The sequence below is a fragment of the Bos taurus genome, chromosome 1 (assembly GCF_002263795.3).
Source record: "Bos taurus isolate L1 Dominette 01449 registration number 42190680 breed Hereford chromosome 1, ARS-UCD2.0, whole genome shotgun sequence".
Taxonomy (NCBI): domain Eukaryota; kingdom Metazoa; phylum Chordata; class Mammalia; order Artiodactyla; family Bovidae; genus Bos; species Bos taurus.
Genome location: NC_037328.1, coordinates 71242168 through 71253706, shown reverse-complemented (window position 1 = coordinate 71253706; position 11539 = coordinate 71242168). Strand labels below are relative to the sequence as shown.

The window sequence follows — 11539 nt, the reverse complement described above, 5'->3', positions numbered from 1 at the left end:
CACACTTAGTTGAGGTAATCTTTGTTATTTTCACCCAGAAAACATTACATGATACTTTAAGAAAATACAGCATACAAGTGGAACAATACTGGAACACAATGACCAGGAGAATAGTACCTGTTTTCTTTGAGAAACTGATTTAAAAAGTAAAGTAATTTTCATTTTTTAAGTAATCCAAAGAAGACAGTATAAAGATTTCAAAATCTGATGCTCTGTTGCATCAAAGTGATATCATCTGCCAGCATTTATCAGGCAAAAAAACTCATATTAAAGTATCTTCACTCACATTCACACTTTTGTTACACTTCTGAATACCCATATAAATGAAAAAATAGCTGAATCATATCCCAAGCCACCATTTCAAATATTAACTGAAATGAAAACATTTAAATACTGAGGAACTTGGCTTTGATGTGCAAAAGAAAATGACTATTACATACATGCACATACAAAGAAACACACTTAAGAGGTTAAACAGTACCGGGTTCCCCCACCTGACTAACCGTATTCCAAAATGGTATTAATGGTACTGAATTTTAACTAGTATATAATTCTATTTAAATGCCACTATATTAATCCCACTGAGTAAAAAAAAAACCTGGAAAACATGTTAACATGGCAAATTAGAAATATTTATTCCCATTAAAAAATACCAGAATGGGTTTTAGAAAATTAACCAGTGATAGCATATATAAAGTATATCATATCCCATTATGCTATACAAAACATATCCTAGTTTATTGGCTTCTGTTTTAGAAGATGCTTGCCCTTTTATTTCTTAATTAGCTTATGCATTTGCTTTATTTTCTAATTTTTCCAAAGAAAAACAATAAACCAACACCTTTTGTTCTTAAAAAAAATCATCTGAAGACTCAAAAACTTTTGTAACTATACAACTTAGTAAAATATACTTTTTAATATTAGTATTTAACTCCATCAATCCTTTGCCAATTCATATATTCAAAAGCAGTATTATAAAAAGAGAATGAAAAAGCTTCAAGGAATAATCAATTTTGATATTAATTTCTTAGAAGTCCTACTTTAATGATTTTCTTTGAAACTGCACAAATTAATATTCTTATAAAACTAACATTTAAATAAACTCTGATTCATCCAAATTAGTCTTATTCATAACAATTTTCTCAATTTTTAGCAATAATTTGTCTCTAATAAAGTACTTATTTATAACCCAAATGAAGATTAAGTCACTTCTCATAAATAATATTAATTTAACAGAATTAAGTTTCCTGTATTGGCCCCTGATGCTTGAGGATTATTAGAGGTCTACACAATAGAGCACTGAACTTTGAAATTAGTTGAGAATGATCCAGAATTTCCTCTAGTAAACATAATATCAGCCATAAATGAAGACAAAAGGCAAAAGTAATGACATAATTCTAGAAGAACACTTCTAGTCACAAATAGTTCAGTCTTATTTAGGTTTATGGAAAGTATTTAACTGCATAAAATTCATAGGGAAAAATGGCCATATTTGAAAACAGCCACAAGGATCAAAGTAGAACACAGGATGGAAATGAGCAGAGTCACAGAACACACTAAGGAGGTATGTATGGTCAGCCCCACTGGAACTTGTAGAGTCAAATTCTTGTATACCTTGGGAGAGAGACAGAGAAGTTAGATACATTCAAGATCAACATCCTAAGATGAAACCACTACTTCTTTGATTTTTAACTTAACTTTCTCTTTTTTCTTTTAAATACTTTTCGCATTGCTATACTACATGTAACACTACCTGAACGATTCTTTGAGATTCAACATTTCAGTTAATGTAACAGAATCAGACTCATTAAGTTCCCTGTGCTATGCAAGAGGCCCTCATTAGTTATCTGTTTTATACATAGTAGTGTATATATGTCAATCCCAATCTCCCAAGTCATCCCACCCTCTCTAATACCCACTCCTGGTATCCACACACCCATTCTCTACATCTGTGTCTCGACTTCTGACCAAGTCAGTGTTAATGAGCTACTAATACTTACTCAGTTTAATAACTGAAAATAAGTTGGGAGGTTAAAACTCTAAAAATGGCCTGCATCCACCTAGATTTAGATTTATAATAACAATATTACTGTCTAGAAACTTAATCACAGTTGAAATGATACAACTTTACAGTTTTACTTTCCTTTGTTCACTTGTCCTATGTAATATAATGAAGTTAACTAATTCATTTTGTTACTTAAAAATTAATAAAAAGTTCTAAATATAGTGAAGTTTTACTGATTAAATAAAATCAGATGGACACACCACTATTTTTTTTTTTTTTTTTTTGCCATTTCACACTTTTAAAAAGCACATCAACTACACTTAGCCCTGGATCAATGAGGCATGGGACTAACTCTCAGTCTCCATGCCTGCAAATTATATGATTCTATGACTACTGCCAACAGTAACAAAGAAACAACATTAAAAACAAATACAAAACAGCTTCCTATGGTAGAATATAAAATTATCATCCCTTAAATGCGGCAGAAACACTATAGAAGGAGTTTTATATGAGGACGCATGACCTAAAACAACATAAAATATTAACTTTGTTGTTGTGGTTGTTTAGTCGCTCAGTTGTGTCCAACACTTTGCGACCCCACAGACTGTACCCCACCAGCCTCCTCTGTCCATGGGATTCTCCAGGCAAGAATACTGGAGTGGTTTGCCATTTCTTTCTCCAAAATATTAACTTACTGATTTATATTTCATATTGTTCCATTGGCAGATATCCTTACTGTTCAAAGTACAAGGAGCTGTCACCTCTGACTGAGCCCAGCATTTCAAGACTGGAAACTCTGAGAAAAAGTGGTAGAAAATCATATCAGAAAACCTGTATCTGGACTAGAAGCCAAGTCAGTCTTTCATGTTGGGATATGATTATTCAAACATTTTAATACACAATGTACATGATTTGGACTCAGCTATCATGTGCTGTTTTATTTTAACAGACTGTTCTAAGTGGATGCCTTGAAAATTATAAAATTACAAAGACTGTGAAGAAGTTGAGCATGACTTCTTAACAAATCCCACTACACCAGGGGCCATTTTTTTTAACTTAAACTTTTCTTGAAATATAACATAACTCAGAAATGAACAGATCATAAACCTACAACCAGATAAATTTCCATAGATAAAACACAGCCATGGAAAGAACTCTCAGACCAAAAACATGAACAATTCCAGAACCCCAAATGCTCTCTTGGGAGGGGGTACTTTTCCAAACTTTATTTAGGGTAGGTAAAAGGTGACCATTAAAACAAACAGTAAACTAGGTTGGATGAACAAAGTTAACACAGTTGAATACTTTTTAACTTTTCTCATCATGAAACAGATGATGACAGCAAGTATGTGATTAAAAACTTCTTGTCAGTCTTTAGTAACAGTGCTACTGAATTCTGTAAACATTTTAATCAGCCCAAATTTGGAGATACAAAGAACCAAAATCTGAAAGGGACTTCCTAAAGTTTTGTTTCTAGGAAGACTGAAAATGATGAGAGCAGTTTTTTACTTTGCTGAAATCCACACATAAAAGGAGAACAATTCTACACAAAACCAATAACTCGTAGACAACTTTTACAACAAACCTAGGTGATAAAGTATCCCTAAAATACATGCAAGTGGACACAAAGCACGAACAGCTACAATATCAGTATGCAATCCTGCAATATCAGTACGAAGAAACAGAAATCAGCAGAGGCATCAATGGCTGAAAAAAGAAACACACCACGAATTATATGCCCACTCATAAAAGAGCTCATTGCTGCTGCTGCTGCTAAGTCGCTTCAGCTGTGTCCGACTCTGTGCGACCCCAGAGACGGCAGCCCAACAGGCTCCCCCGTCCCTGGGATTCTCCAGGAAAGAACATTGGAGTGGGTTGCCATTTCCTTTTCCAATGCATGAAAGTGAAAAGTGAAAATGAAGTCGCTCAGTCGTGTCTGACTCTTATCGACCCCATGGACTGCAGCCTACCAGGCTCCTCCATCCATGGGATTTTCCAGGCAAGAGTACTGGAGTGGGGTGCCATTGCCTTCTCTGATAAAAGAGCACAGCACCACCTATAGTCTTACCAAAAGAATCAAACCTGAATCTGATCACACCTCTCAAGCTAGCTACCAATTTCCAAGCAATGAAGAAGTCAGAGGAATTAATGAGTATAGTCATCCAAACCTCAACAATGACAGGGTCTCAAATGACCCTGGTTCTTCAACAGATAAAATTTTCTTTAAAGAATGAAATAGAGGGGAAATCTGTAATTAATAGACTTAACGGAAATAACATTTTCTTAATGGGCAGAACTAAGCCATCGTGTCTAAGAATGCCCACTTGAGTAATAAAAGTATAAAAGAAACATAAGGAAGTGATTAAAAGTCAGGAGAGTGGATTACTCTTACAGGAAAGGCGATTGGGACAGGACCTGTGGGGCTGCTGCTACGCTGACTGGCAAAGTTGTTTCTTGACCTGGGTGGTAGTTACATGGCTAGTTCCCCTCTAATAATTCACTAAACTATATATTTGTGAAGTTTTTCCTTATCAGTGCTTTATTTTACAATCAAAAAGTTTAACAGAAAGAAAAAAGAAACATGACTTGGTTATCATTGTTCTTGACTTACCACCATAGCTTCATTCTTATTTTCAACTCTCCAAAAAGATTTGTAACCCTTACCTTGGTCACAATACATCAATAAATCAGGGTTATGGACCACAATAAAAGTTTCTCCATCTTTAACATGTGGCCGATGATAGCGATAGTGCACAGGCAAAAAAGCTTGGAAACAATCAATGCACTGTGAATCTTGTCTAGCATAAATGAGAACTTCAGATTCCTTGGACAAATAGTTGGGAGCCTCTATATTAAAATTTTCCAAAACCATCACTGCCTGTCAAAAAAGAATACAAATATCAGTCCAGAAGAAATGAATGAGGAAGATGTAAAAAACAAAACCAGAAGACTGCTATATAGATGAACAAAAATGTCAAACACACCACCCCTTATAAACAATTTTCATTCCTTGTCCATCCTCAGTTTTAAGTAGAAAACACAAGATGTGATCTGTGTTTAATAGAAGCTTACTAAAAGTAAACTGAAGAAATTATACTCTGAGGTGTGAAATTTCCTCATAATAAGAATTTCTATGTAATTTCCTTATCAACCTTTGCTTTGGTAACAAAACAGGTACCGAGAAAAGAAACTTCAGGAATAAATACAGCATTATTCAATAAGCTTGAAAACTATGATAAAAAGTTAACCCAGTATTGGGTTAAAATGATAGGTATCACTCTGGTAATTTCCTGTTCTTCAAAGAAGCAAGTAAGATGGTAGTGAGTAAGATAGAGCATTGCGGGCAGGAAGTCAAAGCAAAGGTCAGCACTCTTTTTTGGATACAAAGAGTTAATGGAAAAAATGGTAACGATTCTTTTAAAAACTAACATGGTAAAAAAACATTTTAAAATAAGTGTTTTATGCCAAAAGTAAAAATGCACACGTGGCAGAAATTAGTCTTACATTATAAATGTATCCATATATACATATTTATTTATAAAACCACACATATACACACACACATACACATACATATGAACATTATATACATGTGTGCATGTGTTTGCATACACACATGCAAGTTTTCTTCAGATTCACTTACACAAAGAGAAAAAACCAGCATTAATTTCTACCCACCAGAGCTAGCATCCTAATTCTTTTATTTGACAGTGACACCAAGTGCTGTATTTTCACATGTTGTTTCTTCCCTGTTCATCACAGGAGTAACAGAACTAACTAGCAAAGGTCAAAGATTTATAATCTTATGACTCACAAGGAACTTGAGAAGTGATCAATTTAAACCACTGTTCCAATGAGAGTATTTTTCAAATATCCAGCCACTGTTTTAATGCTTTCAATGATTGGAAGGCAGTTCATTATTTTAAGTCATCTCATTTAATGTACTGTTAAATATATTTCCTTTTTATTAGTAGAAACTTGATTCTCTGACCCCAAACAATTCACCAATTGTCCATGCTTACAATATTTGCAAAAAATATATTATTTGTTTTACTAAGGGTCCCTCATAACTTAGAAGGCAACCACCCTCCTCCATATGTTTTCTCCTTCCCAAAGAAATATGCACAGTGTTCTTGGTTTCTCAAGACATGGTTTTCCAAACCATTCATCGTATCAGTTGCCTTTTGAAATACTCAGAGAAAATAGCAGCAATACTATCTTCTTTACCAAAAATTACATTATTTTTTTTCCAGTTTCTAGGTTTAAAAATTTCATTAACTTTTTAGCAGCCTCATTTCAGTGTGATATATATATATATATTATTTTTTTTAACTAATAGACTTCATTTTTTAGAGCAATTTTAGGTATAGAAAAATTAAGCAGAAAATATAGCATTCCCACATACTCCCCATCCCTCCCAAACACACTCACAGTTTTCTCTATTATTAAAATCAGTCTGGTACATTTGTTACAATTCATTAAGTCAATACTGATACATTATTATTAACTACAGTCTATAGTTTAAGTTAGGGTTCACTCTTTGTGTTGTAGAGCCTATGGATTTTGACAAATATAAAATGACATGTATCATACTGAATAGTTTCAATGACCCAGTGCTCTGCCTATTCATCCTTATATTTTTCATTTGAACTTTTTGCAGAAAACTTTTAAGTAACTCCCATCCAATTTTTTCAAGTAATTGACTTTTCACTAATTAAATCCAGGGACTTATATTTATCTCTATTAAATTTTATCTTTCTGGCTATTGTCTATTTTTTTCTAGGCTGTTGAGATTTAACTGAAATCCCAATCTGTCAACCATTTATGTAACATTTATGAACTTGATAACAATATCTTCTGTATTTTTATCTAAGTATAAAAATGTTGACTAAGAAGATTACAACAGCAAATCCCTAAGAAATTTCACTAGAGACCTTCTGCTACAAGTTTATCAATGCACTCTCTTTGCATACAACTAGATATAAATCAAAATAACACATATTTTCTATCTTGTCAACAAAGATGTATAGAATGACCCAGTAATAATAAAGGTAACTTTCTTTGAGTACCAATTAAGCTCAGTAGTTTATATACATTCTTTTCTTTAATTTTCACAAGATCCCTATCAGGTAGGACCTCTTAGGCCTGTTATATAAATGTGTAAACAAAGTATCAGGTGGATAAACAATATAGTAGCTAGTAAGGAGAGGAGACAAGATTCAAAGCCAGGTCAAAGAGATTCCCCTATTCAGTTAGGTTAAATAAGATAGCCAATATTTATCTAGTTGAAAATTAAGTATAATAAGTAGAACTAACACAAAGTATATTCCTGACAGTGCTATTTAGAATTTATGATGGCATTATGATCTTCAGCTTCTCTAATTAATGAGTTTTGTTTACTGTTTATTTTCCATAGACATAAAAATATGGAAACTTCCCAAAAACTGAGAATATTTTTAACATGAATTTAAACTGCTGCTGCTGCTGCTGCTAAGTCGCTTCAGTCGTGTCCGACTCTGTGAGACCCCATAGACGGCAGCCCACCAGGCTCCTCCGTCCATGGGATTTTCCAGGCAAGAGTACTGGAGTGGGGTGCCATTGCCTTCTCCGGAATTTAAACTAGAATTTAAACTAAAATATAATGAAAATGAGGCAAACTGGTCTAAATGGCATTTTGGCCTTCAGAGAGGGCTCTATTAGTCAAAGGGTTATTTGGTGATGGTTCAAAAACTTTTATTCTGGGTATCTGAATCTCAAAAATCAGCCTTAGGGCCTTCCCTGGTGGTCCAGTGGCTAAGACTCTGTGCTCTGAATGCAGGGGGTCAGGTTCGATCCCTGGTCAAGGAACTGGATCCCACATGCTGCAACTAAGAGTTCTCATGCTGCAACTAAGACCCACTGGCTAACAGCCATGGACCTACACTTTTTCATGACAACACTAAACTACACATATCAAAAACCACCTTAGCAAAGTTAAATGAATTAAGCAATAAAATTTTTGAACTGTAACACTCAACAGATCTTTCTCCCCTAGACTAGAGCTCTATCTGGAGAAGGCAATGGCACCCCACTCCAGTAGTCTTGCCTGGAAAATCCCACGGACAGAGGAGCCTGGTAGGCTGCAGTCCATGGGGTCGCTGGGAGTCGGACACGACTGAGCAACTTCACTTTCACTTTTCACTTTCATGCATTGGAGAAGGAAATGGCAACCCACTCCAGTGTTCTTGCCTGGAGAATCCCAGGGACAGGAGAGCCTGGTGGGCTGCAGTCTATGGGGTCGCACAGAGTCGGACACGACTGAAGCGACTTAGCAGCAGCAGCAGCAGAGCTCTATCAAAAAAGCTCAAAACCAGAACAAAAAAAATCTAAAACATTTCCCAAGTAAGACACAGCAATCAGTATCTTTGAATAACTTATACAATCTAAAATTGTAAAACTAAAGAAATGAAATGTATAACAATAAATACTTTTCTGACACTGGGATGTTAATTCTTGTTAATTACTTATTTATGTATTTTTATTTGGTCACGCTGTCTTCATTGCTGTGTGCTAGTTTTCTCTTGTTGGGGAGAGCGGTGGCTACTCTTTGTTGCAGTAAGTGGGCTTATCCTTGTGGAGGCTTCTTGTTGCGGCTTGGGGGCTCCAGAGCTCGAGCTTCAGTAGCTGTGATGCACGGGGTTAGCTGCTCTGAGGCATGTGGGATCTTCCTGGACTAGGGATTGAATCCGTGTCCTCTGCATTGACAGGTAGATTCTTAACCACAGTACCATCAGGGAAGCCCCGGGATGTTAATTCTAACAGTACCTATTTTTTTCTAATCAGTCTGGCTAAAGAGTTTATCAATTTTATCCATCTTAAACTACAAGTTTTTGGTTTCACCAGCTTTCCCTACTGTGTGTGTCTGTTTTCTAGTTCATGAATTTCTGCTGTGACCTTCATTATTTCCATCCTTCTACTGTGGTTTCACGTGCTCATCATAGATTAAGGAGGCTTAGCTGAAAACGTTAATTGAGATCTTCTTTCAAAATAGATAGGCATCTTAGTGCTACAAATTTCCCTCTAAACACAGCTTTAGCAGTATCCCATTAGTTCTGGTATGTTATGTTTTCATTTTCATTCAGTTCAAAATACTTTATTTCCCTTCTGCTTTCTTCTTTTGACCCATGGATTACTTAGAAGTGTGTTAATTAGTTTCCAAATATTTGAAGATTTTCTAAAGATCTTTCTATTCTTTATTTCTAATTTAGTTCATTTGCAGTCAAGAATATTCTTTGTAAGACTTGAATTCTAAATTTATTGAGGCTTGTTTTATAGCCTAGAATGATCTATCTTGATAAATACTGCATGTATACTTATAAAGAACATGTATTCCACTGTTGTTGGATGGACCGGTCCATAAATGCCAATTAGATCAGGGAGTTGGTTCACAGTTTTGTTCAAATCTTTCATATCCTTACCAACTTTCTGTCTACTTATCACATCAATTATTGAGAGAAGGGTACTGAAATCTCCAACTGTAAGTGTGGATTCATCTATTTCACCTTACAGTTCAACCAATTTTTCTTTGCATTTTGAATCTGTTATTAGTGACATAAATGTTTAGAATTATTATTTCCTGCTGATTAATTGATCCCTTTATCAAAATGGTGATAGTCTTTAGCACTTGTGACAATCTTTGCTCTTGAATCCCTTTGCCTAATATTAATATAACCACATCAGCTTTCCTTTGATCAGTGTGAGCATGTCTTATCTTTTGATTTAAAAGTTCATTTCTTATATGCAATATACAGTTAGGTATTGATTTCTTATCCAATCTGAAAATCTCAGCGTTTTAATGGAGATATTTAGACATTTACATTTAATATGATTATTAATATTGTTAAGTTTAATTCATCTTGTTCTCTGTATCTTTATTTTTTGTTCCCTTTATCTTCTTTCTCTGCCTTCTCTCCAATAGACTGAATTTTTTTATAGTTCCATTTAATCTGCTGTGCTGGCATATTAACTACGACTGTTATTTTTGCAGTTACTTCAGTTTATAGTAAACATCTTTACTGTATCAGTCTACTTTCAAGTGACATTAAACTACCTTACATTTAGTGTAACAACCTTACTAAAGTGTATTTCATTTTTCACGTTCAACCTTGTGATAGTGCGATCATACATTTTATTCTTAGACATGGTATGGATGCTACACTACATTGTTGTTATTTTTTGTCAATTATCTTGGAAAAATTCACATAATATGGAAAAAAAACTTATTTTTACTCATGTAGTTATCATTTCAAGTCTTCTTCTTTCCTCGGTGTAGATACAGATTTCATCTGGTATCATTTTCCTTCTGCCTGAAGGATCTCTTCTAACATTTCTGGTATTGGAGGTCTGATGGTGAAGAATTCTTTCAACCTTTATGCCTGAAAAAGTCTTTATTTCACCTTCACCTTGAAAGGCATTTTCACTGTATAAAGAAACAGATTTTTTTTTCTTTCTATATTTTAAAGATGCTGCTGCTCCAAATTCTTGTTTGCATTATTTTCGACAAGAAATCTGCTGTTATTCTTACCTTTGGTCCTCTGTATTTTATGTGTTTGTTTTTTTTTTTCATCTTGATGCTTTTAAGGTTTTCTTATTATCATTGTTTTAAACAATTTTATCTTGTACCTTGATATAGTTTCTTTCATATTTCTTGCACTGAGCTTCGTAGATATGTGGGTTTGTAGTTTCCATCAAATCTGAAATTTTCTCAGCCATTATTTCTTCAAATATTTTTTTCCATCTCCATCTCTTTCATCTCTCCTTGGGGATTTCCGTTACACCTCCCCTGCTCAGTTTTATTGAGATATGAAATATAACATTGTGTAGGCTTAAGGTATATAACATGAAGATCTGATATATGTATATTTTGAAAAATAATTACCATAATAACATTAGTTAAAATGTCCATCACCTCACACAGTTACCTTTCAGTGTGTGTGCATGGTGAGAACATTTAAGGTATACTCTCTCAGCAACACAGTTTGTTAACTACAGTCACCATGCTATACATTAGATTTTCAGAACTTAACTCTTCTTATAACTAGGAGTTTGTACTTTCTGACTACCTTCACCCATTTCTCCTGCATTCTCACAGTCACCATGCTATACATTAGATTTTCAGAACTTAACTCTTCTTATAACTAGGAGTTTGTACTTTCTGACTACCTTCACCCATTTCTCCTGCATTCTCACCCCTGGCAATGACCAATCTACTCTCTGTTTCTGAGTTCAGTTTTTCTTATATTCCCCATCTAAGTGAGATCATACAGCATTTGTCTTTCTTTGACTTATTTTACCTAGCACAACACTTTCAAAGTTCATGCGTTTTGTTGCAAATGGCAGAATTTCTTCTTTTTTTTTTAATGTTTGCATAACATTCCATTGTGTGTGTCTCTGTCTATGGGTATCCATATACATGTGTATATACACATATATACACAAATGCACACAAATACATACACATTTATACACATCTCAGTTTCAGAAATATATATCTCA

At 34.4% G+C, this 11539-nt stretch overlaps 1 protein-coding gene across 1 annotated transcript in view; it reads right to left on the bottom strand.

Annotated features, from left to right (window-relative positions):
* Positions 1-610: 610 nt before the first annotated feature.
* The window catches only part of PIGX (phosphatidylinositol glycan anchor biosynthesis class X), a 24472-nt gene continuing 13543 nt past the window's right edge, over positions 611-11539 (bottom strand). The window contains exons 5-7 of the mRNA XM_024997277.2: positions 4670-4883; positions 2701-2801; positions 611-1614 (exon numbers count right to left, since the gene is read on the bottom strand). Coding sequence (XP_024853045.1) covers positions 1471-1614; positions 2701-2801; positions 4670-4883 — 459 coding nt within the window. The 3' untranslated portion in view covers positions 611-1470. The remainder of the gene's footprint in view (positions 1615-2700; positions 2802-4669; positions 4884-11539) is intronic.